This window comes from Carcharhinus amblyrhynchos, chromosome 15 (genome assembly GCF_965287045.1).
Source record: "Carcharhinus amblyrhynchos chromosome 15, sCarAmb.v2.hapA, whole genome shotgun sequence".
Classification (NCBI taxonomy): Eukaryota; Metazoa; Chordata; class Chondrichthyes; order Carcharhiniformes; family Carcharhinidae; genus Carcharhinus; species Carcharhinus amblyrhynchos.
In genome coordinates, this window is record NC_137338.1 from 69,136,598 (window position 1) to 69,160,090 (window position 23,493).

Here is a 23,493-nt window from a genome sequence, read left to right on the forward strand (position 1 = left end):
GGTTTCTGTGATGACTTGTATGAAGAATCAGAATGTATCGTAGGCAAATTTGCTGATATTACAAAGGTAGGAGGAGAAAAAGTTGCAAGAAGAACACTAAAACTTTGCAAAGGGATATTGATAGGTTAAATATAGATAACAGGCAGAATGGAAAAGCAGAGTCTGTTAAGAGGAGAGAGGCTGCGGAATGCTGTGGTATATGGGATGTGAGTGTCCTTGTACATGAATCTCAAAAAGTTTGCATTCAGCTACAGCAACTAATTAGGAAGGCAAAGGGGATGGAAATGTTGGTAGAGCTGCACAGGACATTGGTGACATTGCACCTGGAGTCCTGTGAACCTTATTTCGCATTGGTGGCAGTTCAGAGAATGTTCACTACACTGAGAAGGGGGTCTTCTGTGGAAAGGTTGAACAGATTGGGCTTATATACAGTGGAGATGATCTTATCGATTCAGAGAGGGCTTGACAGGATAGATAATAAGATGTTTCCCCTTATGGGGGAATCTAGAACCAGGGAGTGGAGATGAGAAATAAGGGCTCTCCCAATTAAGAGATCAAATTCTCCACAACCTATCAGAAGACTCCAGACTTTCCATTTCCATTCGTATCTTGTGACCACTTCATACTTTACACTTCCAGTGTGAAGAACTTCCTGATATCAACCCTTTTAGTCAGCTCTACCTGTGTGCCCTTGGCCTCCTAGTTCTCCTGCCTTGAGTTCATGCACATTGCTCTGGATTGACTGTTCAGTTGCCCTCAGTACCTTGGATATCTCTGGAAGATTTCCTCTCATTTGTCTCCTCCCAAGGCTATAGAGTTGGACCTTCCTGCTGTATATCAAATCCTGAATTTAGACCGAGAGTGTTGGCATGTTCAGATCCTACAGGCGAGCAGATTATTGTCAGCAGTTTTCACTTGCAGCACATTTGCTTTTCAGATTTGTCGGAAGCGTCCAACCGCATGAGGAAGAATTCAGGGAAGACTCCCTGTGCTCATCTCACTGTAAAGAAACCAACTAAAAATCCCTCTGGTAAGTTCCATTTAGTGTTAATAAAGTAGAATCCTGTTCAATCCTTACCACTACAACTGAAGTGGGAATTTAACCCACCTCCCTTTTACGTGCAAACTAGGGCTATTTCATTTTCCCTTGAAACATCTTCCAACATATTCAACTTGTTGTGTGTCCTTCCATTCAATGGTATCTGGAACAGGAGTTCATCAATCCTATTTAGACATGGTCACTGACAGTCTATTTTGTTTCATCTGCAATATTGTTACAACGAGTGGATCAAAGTGTTCAAAGGACAGATCTTTCCAATATTAGGAGAATCATTTTCCAGGGATTACTCATAAGTGTTAATTTCTGGAGACTCCAGGACAATCTTAGAAGATTGGCACCCCCACCTCCTCTGCCGTCTCCTCCTCCATCATCTGCCCCTCCGCCCACTTCCTGATCTGAGCTTCACATAACATGGAGGTACCAAGTGGAGTTTGTAGTTGCAGAATTTAGCTTTATAGTTGTCTCTTTTCAATGCTGCAGATGCTGTTTTTGATGTAAAATGTCATCTGCACCATACATGTACAGTTCTGATATGGATGGTATCTAATGCCTTTTTGATGAGGACCTGTTAGGAAGAGCACCATATGTGTGCAAATGAGGCAGATGGTCACAGAGTTACAGAGGCTTACAACACAAAAAGAGGCCCTTTGGCCCATCAATGTCTGTGTCAGCCATCAAGTACCTATCTATTTTAATCCCATTTTCCAGCACTTGGTCTTTGGTCTTGTTAGTGCTCATCTAACCGCCTCTTAAATGTCGTGAGGGTTCCTGCCTCTACCACACTTTCCGACAGTGCACTCCAGATTCCTACCCTCCTCTGGGTGTAAAAGCTTTTCCTCAAATCCCCTCTAATGCTTCTGTCCCTTACCTTACCTTACTCCAGGTTACTGGTCTCTCCAAGGGAAAAAATTTCCTTCCTATCTGCCAGTATATGTGTAACTTTGATGTGATAGTCATTTGTGCATTCAGATCTAAAATCCTCATAATCCTCAGATTAAGAGTGCAGAGGAGGTTTACCAGGATGTTGCCTGGTATGGAAGGACTGGGTTATGAGGAAAGATTGAACAAATTGGGGGTCTTTTCCCTTGAAAGACGGCGACTGAGGGGGGATCTCATAGAGGTATATAGGATTATGAAGGGTATAGATAGAGTAAACGGAGGTAAGCTATTTCCTATGCTAGAGACACACAGTATGAGGGGCCATGGGCTTAAGGTGAGGGGGGGAGAGGTATAACACAGATATTAGAGGGAGGTTTTTCACACAGAGGGTAGTGGGGGTATGGAATGCTCTGCCAAGTAAGGTGGTGGAGGCAAGCACGCTAGAGTTGTTTAAGAGTAACTTAGGCAGGCACATGAGTGGGTTGGAGTTGGGTGGATATAGGAGATTGTTTTAAATAAGGCTCATTAGCATTGGGGCGTCCCTGGTAAGGTAAATGGATATGGTAATTTAATAATGTTTTTCTCTTTTCATTCACAGGTTTTAAGTCAGTCTGCCTTGTTGTCCAACGAGGGGCATACACGCGATGGGTCGTACTTGGGCTGCTCTTGGTTGTTTGAGATTGGCCTAGTGCTTCATGTCGTTAGTGTGTGCTTAAACTGGACCAAATACTGGGCAAGACAACAGCTCAGTGACTATCACTGTTTGCTGTGCAGACACATGGATTTGGGCCAGTGTTTGTGGGAGTTTGCGCATTCTCCCCGTGCTTGTGTGGGTTTTCTCCGGTTTCCTCCCACACCCCAAAGATGTGCTATTAGGCTGATTGACAGTAATAAATTATCCCTAAATTAGTTTCCCTCAATGTGGATGACCACAAAACAATAGATAAGGGTCACAGGTGGAGGGGGGGACTGGTAGTGTTAAAATGGCGGCACGGGCTCGTTGGGCCGAAGGGCCTGTTTCCTGGGCTGCTTTTGATCTTTTGTTCTTTAATAAGGTGTCTATCGTACTGAAAAATAACCCAATTGACATCATTGTTATTATCTAGGTGAGATTATACAACTCTCTGCACATTGCATTATCAATTTATCATTTCCCACAACACTTGAGTGAACACCATCACTTAATTTCACACAACTCAAACTACATTCAGCAACCAGGAGGTCCCTCTACATAAAGGCATTTTAAACTTTACGCCAAGTGGACTCTGACGCCAAAGTCTAGGTCATTGGTTGAGTGACAGGAAACAGAGTAACGATTAATGGATACCTTCTCCGTTGAAAGTTTCAAGTGGAATTTCCCAGTGGTTAACTTTGAGACCTTTGCTCTTCATGATATATATTAATGATCTAGACCTTGATGTACAGGGAACAGTTTTAACATGTGTAGATAAACACAGAAATATGTGAACTATATATAAGGATAATGTAGAACTCCAAAAGGACATAGACAATTAAGTGGAATGGGTGGATAAGTGACAGATGGTATTTACATAGAGAAATGTGAAGTGATTCATATTGGTAGGAAGAACACAGAGACAATACATAATAGGAGGTACAATTCTAAATGACAAAAGAACCTGGGTGCATATGTGCATAAATCATTGAACAGGACAGTGGCTGATAAAAGCACACAATATCCTAAGCTGTATTAATGGGGCATAGAGTACATCAGGTTCCAAATGGGGGACAGCCTAATCCACGCACATGCTCTGCTGCAATAGGCCCACCGGAACATGTGGCCCACGATGGCTCATCCCTTAAAGGAGCCATGCTGTTTGTCACAACTCAAATGTTGAGTCAAGGACTGTCTGTACAACTTTTTGAATATGGGTGTAACATGTATAATTCTCCAATCCTCTGGCATCATCACCTCCTGAGTCTAAGTAAGACTGGATAATGATAGCCAATTACTCTGCAATTTCCACTTTCACTTCCCTCAATATCCTTGGTTGCGTCTCATCTGATCCTGGTGCCTTATCAACTCTTAAGTATAGACAGCCTACCCAATTCTTTCCCCTTATCAATTTTAAATCTTCCAAATGTCTGAATTTCACCATGATCTGTGCAGCATCTTCTTCCTTAATGAAGACAGATTTACCCAGCTCTGTGCACAATTCCCCCCTTTTCCCTAATCAGCCCTCCTTTTATCACTTATTATTTATATGTCTATAGAACATTTTGGGACTCTCTTTTAGTAAATTGCTAGTCTCATTTCACACTCTGGCCTAAATCTTCTGGTCCTGCCCACTGTGGAAATCGTCGTGGGTGAGACAGTTAATATGATGGTAAAGCCAAACATGCATTGACATCAGGTGGTTCCCAGAAATTCCTGCCCTTTGTTTTTTTACTTCCCCTCCAAACCTGCTTTATTCAGCCTGGTTCTCCACAGGTGTGGAAACATCAACTGCAGCTATTTCCTCCTCTTGGCCACCTTTCTCTATAGATGACACTCATTTATTTCTTAATGCTACCCTTTATCCTCCCCAAGGTTTAAGCCTTATAAATCTTTGACTTCCCCACAACCCCACCCCACAAACCTTGGTCACCAGGCCACTGCTGCCTTCCACTTCTGTATACTTTATGCATTCCTGGTATAGCTCCCCCTACCCCTCTCAGCCATCTCTCATTTGCTGGAAAACTTTTCGTATCAATAATTGGAAGTAAAGTTGACAATTCCTGCCCTGAATGAGGCTTTGCTTTTTCCTCTATTCTAAACCCTCTCAACCATCATTAACTTCTCCTCCGGGATCTTCACTCTCCATATCTGAAACAACACTCCATCTGAATTCCTCCTTACCTTTTCCATCTCCAGCTTGGTAGAAGCACTTCCATAACTAGCCACACACTATTTGAATTCTCACTATCACTCTGTTCTACAATTATCACAAAGTCAGCACCAAGTTGCTGCTAAAATTTCACTTTCTCACACATTTCCATATTAAAGAATAAAACCACAATGTGGAATGCCCTTTTCAATCAATCCCTTCCTCAATAACATTCATATAAATTCTCTCTCCACTTACTCACTGAGAGTGTCACATCATGTTTTGTTACAAAACTTTCTAATTTGCTTGAACAATAGATTAATATAAGTGGTGGTGGAATGGACTGGGGAGGGAATGAAGCAGATAAGGCCATGCCATCCTGTTAAATGGTCTCTTTCAAATCTTCTGCCTTGTCTTATCATTCAGGTCTCCAGACCAGCTTTCCTGGGTTGAAAGGGACAATGATAACATCTTGGGAAGAGAAGGTGGGACTGGCACATCTCAGAGAGATGCGCTACAACCAAGGATCCTTGAGAATCAAGCACCAAGGCCTGTACTATATTTATGCCCAGATTTTATTCCGATATCATGCAGACCACCCCATGAGCACAAGAGAGTATCAGCTGATTCAGTACGTCTACAGGAAGATGGCCAAATACCCAAAGCCAACTTTGATCCTGAGGGGTGCCAGCACTTGGTGCTCAGGTAACCATAACTTGTATTCAGTCTATCAAGGGGGGGTCTTCAATCTGCTCAGCGGCGATAAAATCTTTGTGAGTGTGTCAAACGTCTCTTTAGTAGATGTTGATGAGGCATCCAGTTACTTGGGAGCATTCAAAATGGATTGAATTAAGTGTCACTTGTGCATTGTTGAGGTTTAACACTTCCCCACTCCGAATACTCGAAAGTGAGCAGGGAACAACTTAATCCTGACACCATCAAGGCTCTGAGTTCAATCATTCCATTGCTTAAATAGGATAAGAAAATAATGGATGTGTGTCAGTTAAGACTGATGATTGAGAATCTTCTATCACTGTTTCATTAATAAAGATAATGCTTCAAACCTAAAGCACTCCTCTGCCTCAATACCTGCACCCCAGAACCAGGACAATCTCAACTCACTGATAACAGCATTATCATGCTATTAAAATCTGACTAATCATAAATAATGATGTAACACAAAATAAATCGAAACAAAATAATAAGAAAAAAAAAGTAAAAACAAAAAAAGGAGGCGCTTATGACCAGCATAATGAAGCAGTGAGGACAGCATTCATAGAAATCACAGAAATTCTACAGTGTAGAAACAGGCCATCTGGTTCATCAAGTCTGCATCGACCACAATCCCACCCAGGCCCTACCCCCATATCGCTGCACATTTACCTGCTAATCCCTCAAACCGACACATCTCAGGACACTAAGGAGCAATTTTAGCATGACCAATCAACCTAACCTGCACATCTTTGGACTGTGGGAGGAAACCGGAGCACCCGGAGGAAACCCACGCAGACACGAGGAGAACGTGCAAACTCCACACACAGACTGTGACCCAAGCCAGGAACTGAACCCCAGTCACTGGAGCTGCGGAGCAGCAGTGCTAACCACTGTGCTACTGTGCCGCCCAAAGCCATGATTTAAAGCCCATCTCTACTTGCATATACTAGTCTTAACTGGGTGGGAAACCATACATTACCAGTGTTGTGGCTTTGAGAGCTCTGATATCAGTTGAAATTGATGACCAAAATCCACATTAAGCTGGTTTTCCCCTGCTACCAATCTTACTGGTTTGTGGCTCTGGGCAATTAGCCAACCTAAAAATGGAGGCTTTTAAATTTAAATTCTAGTCCTGCAAATGATGAAGAGGTTAGGGATCAAAGCTAAACTGAAGTTGTAACACAAGCTTACTCGTGATAGATGCAGATTTAGGCAACAAGACAAAACACTCCTTTCCCCTTGGAGCAAAAGACAAATTGCGTGACTGTGAAGCACAATCATCGACTGAAATGGATTGTGTTTCAGGCACTTTAACATGTGCCTCTGTATGTCTTTTAAAGTAACAGATACATCCAATACCTGAAACTGACCGCATTCCAATCTGAAACTGGCCTAACTCCAGTTGCTTCTGGTTCAGGATTTAATCCTGGTCTCCTCCCTTGTATACTGGGCGTCCCTGATTCTTAGTAGAGCTCCCACCTCCAATGGATGAAGATGGAGAGCGTTCTAATAACCAATCTAAAAAATTTAATTCCATAATTCCTTGAAGGATCTATCCCTGAAATCATTGAAAGATGAAGACAGCACTGACTGAGCCAAAATATCATAGAATCCCTACAGTGCAGAAGAAGACCAATCACCTGTTAAGTCTGCATTGACATATCTTACCCAGGTTTGCACATTCTGTGTATGTGTGTGTGTGTGTATTTATGGGGGTGAGGAGGGAAGGTTTCCTCCAGGTGCTCTGTTTTCTCCCATAGTCCAAAGATGTGCAGGTTAGGTGGATTGGCCATGCTAAATTGCCCTTTGGTGTCCCAAGATGTGCAGGTTAAGGGGATTAGCAGAGTGGATATGTGAGGTTACAGGGACAGGGCTTGGGTGAGCTGCTCTGTTGGAGAGTCGGTGCAGACTCGAGGGGCTGAATTACCTCCTTCTGCACTGTAGGGATTCTATGATTTGCCAACCCACTTGCACCCCTTTTTATATGAAGTGAATATTGTTGCGCCCTTTGAAATTTAGCATTCTTGTGTCTGTCCTGATGAGTGCAAGACGAAAAGCTTCAACGTGATATCTTTTTTCAGCAATACTCAAAAAGTATTTTTATTAATATTGGCCCATAATTTCCATTCACGGGGTGGGGGGTGGTTCCCTGGAAATCCCCATGCAAGGCCTGAATGCAATTGCCTGGGAAATTCAAACTTCTGTTGGCCAATTACCCTGCACTAGGAACAATCTGATATTCTGATTTGAACTGCAGTGTGCAGATGGATCCGAATATCATACAGGAATAGTTACCCAAGAAAAACCTGGAAGAACTAAGGCCACTTCTAACTACTAAATAACGACAGTTTTGATACTTCTCCACAATGGGAAACCCCCGAGTAGCATCCCCATTTCCCCAACAACCCCCCAGATCCCATCTGTCCCCCACTCCTTAACTACACCCACCTTCTAAGCCCTAGTCTCCCTTGACAATCCTCTCAACTCCCCCCATTCACCACCCAGCTTGCTTGACTGATCTCTCACAGCACCCCAAGCCACCCTCACCAAATCCATCACAGACATTTACCTTCTACACCTGCCTTTTCCCTGGCTTCTCAAAATGAGACCTGTACACTTAACAGCTTTATGGTAGCCTGTGCCATAGAAAGGGAGCGTGGCTTTCTTTCGTCTGACTGAGCCCTCGACGGAATTCGCTACACTGCACATTTCTCACCCGGCCTGAGATGGAAGGTCAGCCGAGGAAAATGCAGCTCCCGACTAAAATAGGAAAAGAGAGGGATGGCAACACAACTGTTGTTCAGACTTGCTATACATAAAAATCTTTTTACTATGAGATTTGTCCTCATCAATATTATTGAAAATGAGTATGTGTAATGTCATTCTCATCATTGTATAAAGTTGTTTGAGAAGAGTTTTCAATGTTACCTAGCAATATCTGTTGTATATTTGGGGTTGTTTTCAGAATATATCTTAATATTTTTAATTTGAGATAATCAAAAGGCTTGTTATAAAATATAATAAACTGCACTTTTGAATACGTTATGTGTTTCTAGTATTGTTTTTTGTGACTGTGGTTTTGATGGTACTTTTATACCAGCGTAGACCGCCAACATGTCAAACTGGGAGGAGACAATACAAATTCTGAGATGTAATTGAAGAAAGATCACTCAGTGCAATACGATATCAAAAATGACACAGATTCAGAAGCTCATCTCTAGTTCTCACAGGCTGCAAACAGTCTGGTCAGCCAGACACTGAGGTATGCTGTCAGTCACCAAGGAACAGTTTGTAGCAGAGCCTGAAGACAATGACTTCGGTCTTCCCAATATTTTATTCTGGACGAAATTTCGGTTCATTCAGTACTAGATATGGGACAAGTAGCATGACAAATCAGAGACAGTGAAAGATTGATAGAGCTGGTGGTGAGATAGATCTCACTGAAACCTATAAAATTCTTACAGGACCCCTGGTTCTGGACTCCCCTATCATCGGGAATATCCTCCCTGCATCTACCCTGTCTAGTCCATAGAAACCATCGAAGATTACAGCTCAGAAACAGGCCTTTTGGCCCTTCTTGTCTGTGCCGAACCATTTTTTGCCTAGTCCCACTGACCTGCACTTGGGCCATATCCCTCCACACCCCTCTCATCCATAAGCCCATCCAAGTTTTTCTTAAATGTTAAAAGTGACCCCGCATTTACCACTTTATCCGGCAGCTCATTCCACATTCCCACCACTCTCTGCGTGAAGAAGCCCCCCCCTAATATTCCCTTTAAACTTTTCTCCCTTCACCCTTAACCCATGCCCTCTGGTTTTTTTTTCTCCCTGAGCCTCAGTGGAAAAAGCCTGCTTGCATTCACTCTATCTATACTCATCAAAATCTTATACACTTCTATCAAATCTCCCCTCATTCTTCTACACTCCAGGGAATAAAGTCCTAACTTATTCAATGTCTCTCTGTGACTCAGCTTCTCAAGTCCCAGCAACATCTTTGTGAACCTTCTCTGCACTCTTAACCTTATTTACATCATTCCTGTAACTAGGTGACCAAAACTGTACACAATACTCTAAATTCGGCCTCACCAATACAACATTACCATAACACTCCAACTTTTATTCTCGATACTCCGATTTATAAAGGCCAATGTACCAAAAGCACTCTTTACGACCCTTTTAGAATTTTATAAGTCTCTATGAGATCCTCCCTTACTTGTCTGAACTCTAATGAAAACAATCCAAACCTAATCAATCTCTCCTCATACATCAGTCTTGCCATCCCCAGAATCAGCCAGGTAAACCTTCGCTGTACTCCCTTGAGAGCAAGAACATTCTTCCTCAGAAAAGGAGACCAAAACTGCACACAATACTCTAAGTGTGGCCTCACCAAGGTCCTATATAATTGCAACAACACATCCTTGCTCCTGTACTCGAAACCTCTCACAATGAAGGCCAACATATCATTTGCCTTCTTTACTGCTTGCTGCACCTGCATGCTTATCTTCAGTGACTGGTGCACAAGGATACCTGCTGCACACTCCCCTCTCCCAATTTACAGTCATTCAGGTAGTAAGCTACCTTCTTGTTTTCACTTCCAAAGTGAATAACCTCACACTTATCCAAATTATACTGCATCTGCCATTTATTTGCCCATGCACCCAGATCATTCTGAAGGATTTCTGCATCATCGTCACAGTTGAGCCTACCACCCAACTTGGTATCATTTGCAAACTTTGAAATGTTACATTTTGTTCCCTCTTCCAAATCATTAATATATATTGTGAATAGCTGGGGTCCCAGTACTGATCCCTGTGGCACCCCACTAGTTACTGTCTGCCAATTTGAAAAGCACACATTAATAGTTACTCTTTGATTCCTCTCTGCCAACCAGTTTTCTATCCATCTCAATACATTTCCCCTAATCCCACGTGTTTTAATCTTGCACGATAATCTCTTACGCAGGACTTTGTCAAAAGCTTTCTGAAAGTCCAAATATACCACATCAACTGGTTCCCCCTTGTCAACTCATCTAGTTATATCTTCAAAGAATTCCAACAGATTTATCAAGAATGATTTCCCTGTCATAAATCCATGCTGATTCGGTCTGATCCTGTCACTGCTTTCTAAATGCTCCGCTATAAAGTCCTTGATAATGGATTCGAGAATTTTCCCCACAACCAGTGTTTAGCTTACTGGTCTACAATTCCTTATTTTCTGTCTAGCTCCCTTTTTGTATATTGGAGTGACATTCGCTACCCTCCAATTTGCAGGGATTATTCCAGTCTATAACCGGTGTAAGATGACCAACAATGCATCCACTATTTCTAGAGCCACTTCCTTAAGTATTCTGGGATAATGAATATCAGGCCTGGTGGATTTATCCGCCTTCAATCCCATCAACTTCCCCAGTATCACTTCTCTACCAATATTGATCTCCCTGAGTTCTTCCCTCTCTCTAAATCTCCAACATTTCTGGCATTTGATTTGTGTTCTCTTTTGTGAAGACAAAACCAAAACTATGTATTCAGTTGCTCACCCATTTCTTTGTTTCCTATTATATATTCCCCTGTTTCTGTCTGTAGGGGACCTACATTTGTCTTCACCAATCTCTTTTTCTTCATGTATCTTTATGTGTCAGTCTTTATGTTCCCTGAAAGCTTATTTTCTTACTGTATTTTCCCCTTCTTAAATCAATTCCTTGGTCCTTCTTTGCTGATTCTAAACTGTTCCCAATCCTCAGATTTGGCCAAACTGTATACTTCTTCCTTAGATTGGATACTCTACTTTCCTTAATAAGCCATTGATTGGCCCTCTTACCCATTTTGCTTTTGTGCCGGACAGGAATAAACAATTGCTGCAATTCCCCCATGCGTTACTTGAATACTTGCCATTGCCTATCCATTTCATCCCTTTAAGTAACTCTCCCCATCTATTAAGGAGGGTTTGCGTGGGTTTTGAGCGGATTTCCTCTGGGTGCTCCAGTTTCCTCCCACATTCTAAAGATTTACAGGTTAGGTGGATTGGCTATGCTAAATTGCCCCTTAAGTTTCCCAAGATATGTAGATGTTTCCCCTGCATGGGAGGGTGTCTGGAACAAGGAGAGACTGTCTCAGAGTAAGAAGTAAACATTTAGGATGGAGATAAGAAGGAATTTCTTCACTGAGGGTGGTGAATCTTTGGAATTCTCGACTTTATATGGCTGTGGAGGGTCAGTCATTGAGCATGTTCAAAATCCCATTTAGCTGCACAGAGAGTTCTGCAAGTGCCCTGACCAACCCTAATCCATCACCACCAAAGGCAGCTCTGTCAATCTTGCCTGCAGTTTGAACACCTTGCTGTGCAAGTGTTGATTGCAACTTTGACGAACTTTAAAGCAGCAGCTTGGCTTCAAGGATACTTCTTGTTGAAAATAAAGGTTTTAAGATGTTCCGAGGAATTTAAAGGTGCTTTATAAACACAAGTTATTTTACTCTTTATCAAAGCTGGCACTGTAAATGCAGGAGGGTGAAAAAGCACAGGGTTAAGGCTGAACAAAACAAAATCTCAAAACAATAAATCCCCGTATTAAAAGGTGAATTCACTCTTCAGGGTGCGAGGTTTAATTTTCTGCTATGATTGAAGGTACCTGAATTATTGAACTGGTAAACTGGGGGAACACTGCCATCTGGTGGCTGGAAAGAAACGGCAGTTTGCGATCAGAGGAAAGTGGACAGTTCTTGTAGAAAAATCCTTTAGGAGTCAGTGATTTTTTTTATCCATTTCAGTGCTTTTTACAAACCTTCCAGGGCCACACACATCCTTTCCAGGTGAAGCAGAACACATATGAACATGAGTTTGGAGCACCAGTAGACCAGTCAGCCCCTTGAGCTTGTTCCACCCGCCATTCAATAAGATCATGGCTGATCTGATTGTGGTCCCAACTCCACTATCTTGCACAGCTTCCCATGTCAGTCAAAAATCTGTTTACTTCTGCTTGAAAAATATTCATTGACCCACCTTCACTGGGCCAGTGAGGAAATTTTTTCTCATCCCTTTGTTTTTTGAATTGAGAGCCCCTAGTTATAGTCTCTCCCATAAGAAAAAAACCTTTCGGCATCCATCTTGCCAACAATTTCATGTTTTGTTATGGCCAGGAGTGGGGGATGATCAGTTTAAACAGCCTTGTCTATTATCAGGTGTTTTCAATTAAAGCAGCAACGAGGCTTCAACAACACTTCCTTGGGTGCTTTATTAATACAAGTTATTTTATTCTGTTCTCTATAAAAGCTCATACTGTAAATGCAGGAAGGTGAATTCTTCTAAACCCCTCTGTTTATGTGTGATCTAATCTGACTGATAATCATGTAACAAATTTGAATTAGGATTAATTTAGAGGGTTAGTTTATTTTTACACATTCAAGACCCACAAAAAGCAGTGTTCACAACTTCTGGTGCTGCCATAAGCAGAGGTGAAACCCTCTCCCACCCGTCATCATGTTTGCAATGGGATATTATGCTGGATGTCCAATTAAGGCTCACCCAGCATTAAACATAGGCCTTGTTGGATCTCTGTGTGAATGGGGGTCGACAAGACTTGGGTGCTGGGTCCAATGGATCCAGCAATGTGGTGGGGCAAGGATGGTTAGAAAGTGCAGGGGCAACTCCACGAGTGTTGCCTACAGATGTCTGGGAGGCTGAGGCAGCTTTTACAATCGACTGGTATTTGTATGTGGCCACGAGAGTTAGCAGGAGAGGTTCACTGAGCGTACGGTGCCCCACTTACTGGATTAGAACCTGTGTGTCCTTGTCCAGGAAGTGACAACCAGGCAGGACATCCTGATGCCCAGGGATGGCAGGAGAAAGCTGCCCCACCTGACCAAGAAGGTTTGCAGCATGTTTGCTGCCCAGGTCAGTTGGTGTGATGTGGTTGGTCCACCACATCTGGTTGGAGTGTCACAAGAGGTTCAATAAATTGCTGTGGTTGGCAAGGATAAGTGCAGAGGTGCCACAGAACCATGTTGCGGGTGCCGGTTCCCAGATCAGGTAAAATTGTAAGGTGGTGTGCAACATTTGGAACTGAAGCCAAGGCTGAGACATCTGACCACTTAAACTCTGTGCTTTGGAGGATAATGGGGGCATGGGGTGGGACGCTTGCCATCATGAATGGATCTTCAGGGTGAGGGCACACTAATGATGCAATCTGCTTCTCACTTGAAGAGAAACCAGAACAGCAGAGCAGGGAAGGATGGAAGGAGAGGGGTCAAATCTAAGCATCTTCAGCAAGGTACGTGACTAGATTTCCACAGCTTAACTCACTCCACTGGTTGTGGTTGAAGTGAGGGTCACAGCTGAAGTCAAGAGTGCAGTGCAGAACAGGGCTCATAGCGGAAGGTCAGATGCAGTGCACAGAGTCTATGTGGGGCATTGACCTTTAACACTGAGCGCCCAGCCTCCTCCATTGAGAAAAAGGCAAATCCCACGGAGCAGCAAGTTCAGGAACATCCTCAGAGGTTTCTCAGGCTGCTCTTGGACCTGTAGCCAGCATACTGGCTGTGACCTCTGAAGACCACTCGCCTCATTGCTAGGTGCCGAGCCAATGGTAAACTGGGAGATCTAACCGTGCCTCATGCTGGTGGACAAGCTGCCTATTATCTCTGCAGGCTCCTCCCGGGTGCTCCAGATGAGGATGGCAGCTCCTCCTCTCCTCTGCTAGTGGTCTCTCCATCTAATGTTGCCAATGACGACTAAGGAGTGCCAGCCATAGGGCTGGTGCCAACCTCCCATATGGAGCACACTCGGGCTCTACCAGCCAGAAGACAACTGCCAAGATCAAGGCTACCAGGACAGACAAATCAGCAGGCTGCCTTCAATGCTGCTGCCAATGAGGGGGCAGCACCAAGACACAGCAACTTAAACATAACAGGGGCATGACACAGTGACATTTGTGTCTTTTATTTTGATCTTATTGTGAGGGTTTTATAGTTGTGATTTGTTTTGCTTGTTAACAGTATTCAAGGTTTGTGTTCCATTCATGGGTGGAGTTGGGTGCCTGCAGCCCTGAAACCACTCAGGCTTGTAAATACATGGTGTTGTGTAATGCTGGCATTCTGGTTGGGCTAATGAAGTCTTGTCAAGGAGACCTTGCTATTGGTTGAAGCTGGTTGCAAAGTCTTGAATGTCTACCTGAAGGTTTGCATGATCAGAGCATCCTTGGTGTCCCTACATTTTCCTATTGTCCACCTCAGATTCCCACCCTGTGCAACCCCAGTCTCCTTCTCCAACCCATCACTGGAGTCATCCTTCTTTACTCAGCCTCTACTGAGTTACCCATTGCCAGACTAGGTTGTGCAGTGCACAGCATGCAATGACAATGAAGGAGACACACGACGGGGGAGTTTTGCAATATCCTCCAAACAGCCCAGGCATTTGAAGCATCTTCAGCAGCCCGATAGTCTTTTCTACCACTGCTCATGTGGAGACATGGTTTCTGTTGTATCTCTCCTCACCTCAGTTCTTGGGTGACAGAGTGGGGACAACAGACACCTCTTGAAGGGATGTTCTTTGTCACCCAAGAGTCATTTATCCGAAAGTACACAAACCATGAACATCCTTAGAACTTGTGAATGCTGCAAACTGTAGGAAGCATGCGAGCTTCCAGGGTAACAGGCACAAACTTAGAGAATTTGTGTCTGATGGTCACAATCTGAGGATTCAATGAGTGAAACCTTTCTGCTAATGAAAGCTCCCGGCTTACTTACTGGAATTTTGATGGCTACATCAGTGCGATCACTGCACACTAGACTTGGCAATGATTGTTGTGGTAGGGATGGGAATGCTGGTGATGGTCGTTGGGGGGAATTCTGGAGATGGTTATCAAGAGAAATGCTGGTGATGATAGTCTGTGTAGCTGGAGAGTTTTACACCAATTTTCAATCTGAGCTGGACATTTTTAAAAGTTTTGGTAAGATTCTGCTCAATGAAGTAACTTTTTGAATAATGAAATCAAAAGATGGTAGAAGCCGTCAGACAACACAATGATATGCATCTATCAATCATTTAAATGATTCATCTCAACCATTATACCCCTGAGACCAACCGTAGAACTCTAAATTGTACTTATATTCCTTATCCCAAAATAGTTTCATTCGAACGAAATTCATTCACCAGCCTGATGATGCTGATTGACAGGTTCTTCCCCATTGAAACTCTTTTCATCTATTTGCCTATACTTTCCCAAAGGTCAACTGATTTTGACCAGAATTATTTTATTCAAAACTCACTCATAGCCTGATCCCTCTGTTCTCACAGGATCAGTCCCATATCCAAGGAAGATTGTAACGTTGTGGCCAGATCCTCCACAGTTTTCATCCTTACTTCCCTCAGTAACCTAATCATCATCAGGACCAGGTAACATTTCTGCTTTGAGGATTGCTAACCTGGAAACTATTTGCCTGCACATTTACTCCCCTCTCTTTCCATGAGTTGGTAGGCTATAGCATACACTCAATGGCAAGAATAACTCCTCTAATATTCCTCAGTTCTACTGAAATAGATTGTCTTTGACTTCTCAACTATATCATTCCTCTCCAATGCTACAAGTGTGTAATTGATCAATGATTATTCCCTTTTTCCTCTTCCCATAATTCCAGAATATTTTGTAGCCTGGAATATTAATAATCCAAATCGTCCTCTTCTTTAGAGCCAGGTCTATTATTGGAATTATATCCTAGTGCCATTATGACTTGTAACTGTAGATCACCAAGTTTATTTAACGCAGTTTATTTATATACATTCACTTCAAACCTATCTTTTTCTTCCACTATGATTCTCCCATTTCAGAAATATTCTTTATTCTGGAGCAAATTCTCTTGTCTAATAAACTTTGGAGCTTGTTTCCATTCTCTGATGTTTAGTGTTCAGCCAACACCACCAGCCAAATTGGTGTAAACTTCACCAATGATACTATTAAACTTCCTGTGAAGACATGGCTCCCAGCTTTGTTGAGTCCATCCTGAACAGATCCCTCCTGCCCCAGAATTGGTTCCAATGTCTGAGAATTTGAAGTCCTCTCTTTTGCGTACTACATGTTAACATGTCTTGTCCAACACTGGAAGTAGTCCAGAATCGACTACATCTGAGATCATGCTCTTTACTATCTCCCAAGCTTCTGAATCTCTGGTTGCAGTAGCTCAACACTTCTCGCTTCGTTATAGATTTCCATCTCGACCCTAATGTCCACTAAATATTCTCTACCCTCTCAATGATGTCTTTCTCAATCAATCTTGATAATTCCTTTCAGCTTGACCTTCAGGATAAGGAAGTGACAAAATGGATATTTTTGATCATGATTAACCTCATTGTCCTGTGCTATTTTTTTCGACTGCTTGCAAATCTCTGATGCAGTCCTGGATGCAACAAAAATTGTTACCAAATATTTCAGTCCATTATAGTGACAGCACATATCAAACTGATCAATGTGGAGCAAGGACAACCTGATTCAGAAACTTCGTAAATTATTTCCTAATGAGAGACAGTGACATGCACAAAAAGATAAAATTTATCACTACTTCAGGAAACAACCGCTACAAATCATTGTTAAAGTATTTAGAATTGACAAATGTGCTGCTGAAAATAATGTGAGCAATTGCAGAAACAAGTAGAATTTTGAAGGAATCTAGAGCAAGCATCACATGCATGCAGGATGTGTTCATGTAGTCTAATGGATAAAGCACTGACTTCAAGAGAGAGATGTCTGTGAGGTTAAGTCCCATTTGAGATGAGACTAATCTGCATCCTGTGAATATTTAATCTTTGTCCTCATTATGAAACACACAAGTCAAGCAGTTTTAATCAGGTTCTTGTAAATGACTGAAAGTCTGAGCCAGATCAGCAAAGAAATTTCCATAAAGCCACTTGCTTTTCACATTCAGTAAACATTTATCCCAGTAATGAATTGTATCAACCACAAATAGACAAGAAGTCATCTGTCAGGCCATTGTATTAATTCCAAATATCCTAGCCACGAGACTATGTGGGGTAAAAAAACGGTTAGCCCACATAGAGATTCAAATTAGCAGTGAATACAGATATGGGGCAAGCTGCAAACCCAAATGTGACAGCCCCAGTGGCCTAACAGATAAGGGACTAGCCTCCTAAGCCAGGGATTGTGGGTTCAAGTCCTATCTGGGGTGAAGCAGATTTTGCCCTGGTAATGCTTTCTATATTCCATTATGGGAAACATTCCCACTAACTGCATAATCAGTTCCAGCAGTCGTTTTTGCACTCTTCTACTCTGTTACTTGCTTTGCAGTTTCACAAGCATTGCAATACTTCCAAATCTTGAGTATTGTTGGAGCTGCACTTATTCACACAAGTGCAGAGCATTCCACCACATTTAGGGCAAAGGCAGCAGTAGCATGAGAACACCACCACTTGCAAGTTCCCTCCACAAACGATTCATCTTCCTGAAATGAGTTATCATTGCTTTTTCAATATTGCTGGTTCAAAATCCTGGAACTCCTTAACAGCACTGTAGGTATACCAAACCACATGGACCGCAGCAGTTCAAGAAACAAGTCACCACCATCTTCTGAAGAGCAATTTGGGTTGGGCAATAAATGCTGGCCTAGTCAATGATGCCCACATCCCATAATTTTTTTTTTTAAAATCACACTTCAGATTATGCCTAGTAGATAACGTAGTAAGAAGTCTCACAACACCAGGTTAAAGTCCAGCAGGTTTATTTGGTAGCAAAAGCCACTAGCTTTCGTAGCACTCGCTGCTCCTTCATCAGGTGAGTGGCAGTTCTGTTCACACAGGACATACAAAAACACAAACTCAATTTAGAAAATAATGGTTGGAATGCAAGTCTTTACAGATAATCAAATCTTAAAGGTATAGACAATGAGTGAAGAGGGCATTAAGTGCAGGTTAAAGAGATGTGTATTGTCTCCAGACAGGACAGTTAGTGAGATTTTGCAAGCCCAGGCAAGTTGTGGGGATAACAGGTAGTGTGACATGAACCCAAGATTCTGTTTGAGGCTGTCCTAATGTGTGTGGAAGTTGGCTATCATCTCTGTTCAGCGACCCTGCATTGTAGCGTGTTGTGAAGGCCGCCTTGGAGAATGCTTACCTGAAGATCAGAGGCCGAATGCCCATGACCGCTGAAGTGTTCTCCAACAGGAAGAGAACACTCTTGCCTGGTGATTATCGAGTGGTTTTTGTAGCGTCTGCAAGGTATCCCCAACGTACCATGCCTTGGGATATCTTTTCCTGCAGCGATTCAGGTAGACAACATTGGCCGAATTACAAGAGTATGTACTGTCTACCTGGTGGATGGTGTTCTCACGTGAAATCATGGCATCCATGTCGATGAACCGGCACGTCTTGCAGAGATTGCTGTGGCAGGGTTGTGTGGTGTTGTGGTCACTGTTCTCCTGAAGGCTGGGTAGTTTTCTGTGGACAACAGTCTGCTTGAGGTTGTGCGGTTGTTTGAAGGCAAGAAGTGCTAGTGTGGGGATGGCCTTGGCAAGATGTTCATCTTCAATGGCATGTTGAAGGCTCTGGAGAAGATGTCATAGCTTCTCCGCTCTGGGGAAGTCCTGGACGACAAAGGGTGCTCTGTCCACCGTGTCCCTTGTTTGTCTTTTAAGAAGGTCGGTGCGGATTTTTGCTATGGTGCATCAGAACTGTTGATCGATGAGTTGAGTGCCATATCCTGTTCTTGAGACATCTTTCAGCACCTGGGAGGTGTCAGTTGTGATCCTCCTCATCTGAGCAGATCCCGTGTATGTGGAGCGCTTGTCCATAGGGGATGGCTTCTTTAAATGTGTGTAGGGTGGAAGCTGGAGAACTGGAGCATCATGAGGTTATCCGAGGGCTTGCGGTACAGTGAAGTGGCGAGGTGACCGTCCTTGTTGGAGATGTGCGTGTCCAAGGACCTTCAACCGATGCTATACACTAGATACACCAATGACATTTTCTTCTTGTAGACTTATGGTGAATAATCATTGAAACAACTATATGATGACATCAACAAGTTCCAACCCACTACCAGACTCATCATGGACTACTCTCTGGAATTGGTTGCATTCTTGGACACATAGATCTCCATCCAGGACGGTCACCTCAGCACTTCACCATACCGCAAGCTCACGGTTAACCTTACGATGCTCCACTTCTCCAGCTTCCACCCTAAACATGTTAAAGAAGCTATCATCTATGGACAAACCCTCCACAGACACATGATCTGCTCAGATGAGGAGGATCGCTACAGACACCTTCAGATGCTGAAAGATGCCCTCATAAGAACAAGATATGGTGCTCGTTCATCGATCAATAGTTCCGATGCACCACTGTGAAAAACCGCACCCCGTGGGGGGGGGGGGGGGGGGAGAGAGAGAGAGAGAGAGAGAGAGAGAGAGAGAGAGAGGGATGCGCCACTGCGAAAAACCGCGCCGATCTCCTCAGAAGACAAAATACAAGACACGGTGGACAGAGTACCCTTCGACATCCAGGGCTCCCCCGAAGCAGACAGCATATGACATCTTCTCCAGACTCTTCAACATGTCATTGAAGACGAACATCTCACCATCCCCACACCCCACTTCTTGCCTTCAAAACAACTGCACAACTTCAAATAGACCACTGTTCGCAACAAACCATCCAGCCTTCAGGAGAACAGTGACCACAACACCACACAACTTGCCACAGCAACCTCTGCAAGACATGCCGAATCATCGACACGGATGCCATGGTCTAATGTGAGAACACCATCCACCAGGTACACAGTACATACTCCTGCAACTCGACCAACGTTGTCTACCTGATACACTGCAGGAAAAGGATGTCCCAAGGCATGGTACACTGGGGAGACCATCAGACGCTATGACAATGGATGAATGAACACCGCTCGACAACCACTAGGAAAGAGTTCCCTGTTGGGGAACACTTCAGCAGTCACTGGCATTCAGCCTCTGATCTTCAGGTAAGCGTTCCCCAAGATGGCCTTCATGACATGTGGGGTAATCAACAAGGTTTCCTTGCTCATGCTTGCCCTGAAGCGACATTTTTTTTAACTTTCGGTATTTTAATTCTAATTAAGAAAGACAATTCAAATCAAGTCCAATCATGGTCCCCACATGAAGGGCAATCCAGATCCAAGCTGACAAGACATTGCATCCCATCTTGGGCTCTACCAAGCAAGATCCAAGCTGACAGGATGAGCCTAATTGACAGACGTATTTCTTATATTACTTCAGTTACTTTCATATGCCAAATAATTCTGGAGCCTCACAATTATTATGCTTATTTCTAGAAATTTAATGAGTGATTGAGATTTTTAAGATTTTGAAAGCACTTGATACAGAGAACAAGGCTTTCTCTGCTGGTGGGGCAGAAATGGGCAAGGCTATGTTAGTTCAAAATCAAAGGCAAGGTATTCATGAAACACTTTCTCATGGAAAGGATGATTAACGTGTGCGACTATCTCCCATAAAAAGCAGTAGATGTTCAATTAATAATTTTAAAATGGGATTGATCGATTTTTAACTTGGCAAGGGTATTAGTGGATATGGGTGTGGGCGGTGGGGGGATTGATTGATTTTTAACTTGGCAAGGGTATTAGTGGATATGGGTGTGGGCGGTGGAGTGGGGGGCTTCCTGGGCTTGATCAAATGCTTCATCTTAGCCAAAAGGCCGAGATGGCTTTCAAAAATTGCATCAGGTAAAACCTCAGTTTAACTTCATTGGCCACCCTGATCATTTACTCGATCCGAGCCTGGGCAAACTAGCCTCACTCCCATGTCTGATCATGGTTTCACCCCTACTAGGTAAGTATCATGGGGTCCAGAATTAGCATTGAGGATTCTCAGGGCCACTTCTTCTCAAATTGTATACCTTGATTCCACCAACTCCAGTGGGTCTGTCCTGCTTTGTACTGAGGTTAGATTATTACAACAAGAATATGTGGATGGGAGGGAGACAGGAACATTGAGAAAGAAATATGTCTGTCAGGATCATGAACCTTTACTGGCATTCAATTAGGTTATGGATCTGTACTCGAACTTCATTTACTGACCAGCCAGCTCCCCCCCACCCATATCCACTAATACCCTTGCCAAGTTAAAAATCGATCAAACCCATTTTAAAATTATCAATTGAACATCTACTGCTTTTTATGGGAGACAGTCGCACACGTTAACCATCCTTTCCATGAGAAAGTGTTTCCTAAGTTGTTTCGTGAATATCTTGCCTTTGATCTTGAATTAATGTAGCCTTGTCCATTTCTCCCCCACCAGCAGAGAAAGTCTTGTTCACTGTATCAAGTGCTTTCAAAATCTTAAACATCTCAATCACTCATTAAATTTCTAGAAATAAGTGTAATAATTGTGAGGCTCCAGAATTATTTGGCATGTGAAAGTAACTGAACAATTTATTTGAAGGAAGCTATATACAAAGAAGGACAACAAAGACTTCCACACTCTTCAACTCCTGAAGTTCAACCGTCAGAGCTCAACTGCTGATCTCCAACTGCCACAGTTTAACCATTGCAATGCAAGCTTGGACTCACGCTTCAGCTCCAAAAAAAAATGCAAGTTTGGACTTGCATTCGACCACCACTCCACGCTTCCGGCCCTGCCAACGCTGCCCTGTGCCCCTGAACCCACGAGCAAATTGCCATGCACCATGCTCCGCCACACCACCACTTCTCCTTCCCCTTTAAGTTCTTTGCAAACAAATTTTATGACACAAAATTATTGAAGAATGAAATTGGGTAATACAATGCAGTTACAATAATTTCAGTCAACCAGGAATTTTCCAAATTCTCTGAAAATGTCTCAGCTCTCTGGCTGGCTTTGCCTCAGTTGAAGTAGCACTGTCTTGATAGTAGTCAGTTGTTTGCAGTTTCAGGAGGTGTTGGTGCAGACGTCTGAATAGTCCCACCTGCATGGTTCAAATGAAATTGGCACTATTGAAGGAATGTTGATAGCTGCTTCTGGATTATCCTTCCATTTGTATTATGTTAGTTTCTCTTTTCTTATGTGAAATACATGTTTCCTCAGCCTTCTTTGTTGCAGGAAAATAACCCCAATTTACCCAATCTCTCCTTATAGCTACACTTTCCTAACCCTAGCAACATTCTTGAAAACCTCCTCTGCATTCTTTCCAGAGCAATTGCGTCCTTCCTATAATATGGTGACCAGAATTGCACACAGTTCTCCAGTTGCGACCTCACCAATGTTTTATACAATTCCAATATTATAACCTTACTTTTACATTCTAAACCTCTCCCAATGAAGGAGAGCCTTTACAACCTTGTCTACTTGAACCGCTTTTAGACAACCTTCTCTACTTGAACTTCTACTTTTAGGGACCTGTGTACTTGTACTCCAAGATCTCTCACTTCATTTACCTTAGTACATTCCACCTATTGTGTTGACCTCTCTAAATGGATTACCTCACACTTCTTCAAGTTAAAATCATCTGCCACTTTACCATTCACTACACAAACCCATCGATATTATTTTGTAGCTTAGTTATCCTTTACACTATCGACCACCTGGGACATGGTGTTGTCCTGTAAGTGGAGAGGAATCTAGGAAGCTTCAATCATAAACTTGAGCCTGGCTGTTTCTTCATCGCTTACTTGAAAGTCTGGACAGCTTTTTATGCTAAGCCATTTGAACTGGGTGATAGGGTGCCTTGTGCACATGTTTTATTCCATTATTTTAAGTGCTGAAATTCCGCTCCTCAGAAGGCAGTGCCATCATCAAGGCAGGCGATATGTAGCAAAGGTTTATCATAGTTTTGCAATCATTGTGGATGATGTTTTCAGTACATGAATATCAAGGCTCTTGGCATGATAATTAGGAACAAAGCACCCAAAAAAGGACGAAACAAAATTTATATATCAGCCTAAGGTCAGCCAGGCCACTCCCATGGCTGCAAGTGAGCTGAAGAAAGTGGCGTTCGTTGTGATTAGCTTGATTACAACATTTTACTAGTTTCTCAATATCTTTATCAATGCCTGGCCAT

General features: G+C 42.9%; 1 protein-coding gene across 1 annotated transcript in view; it reads left to right on the forward strand.

Moving 5' to 3' along the window:
• Positions 1-8,475, forward strand: part of tnfsf11 (TNF superfamily member 11) — a 41,825-nt gene extending 33,350 nt beyond the window's left edge. The window contains exons 4-5 of the mRNA XM_080203316.1: positions 938-1,030; positions 5,191-8,475. Coding sequence (XP_080059442.1) covers positions 938-1,030; positions 5,191-5,612 — 515 coding nt within the window. The 3' untranslated portion in view covers positions 5,613-8,475. The remainder of the gene's footprint in view (positions 1-937; positions 1,031-5,190) is intronic.
• The last annotated feature ends 15,018 nt before the right edge of the window (positions 8,476-23,493 follow it).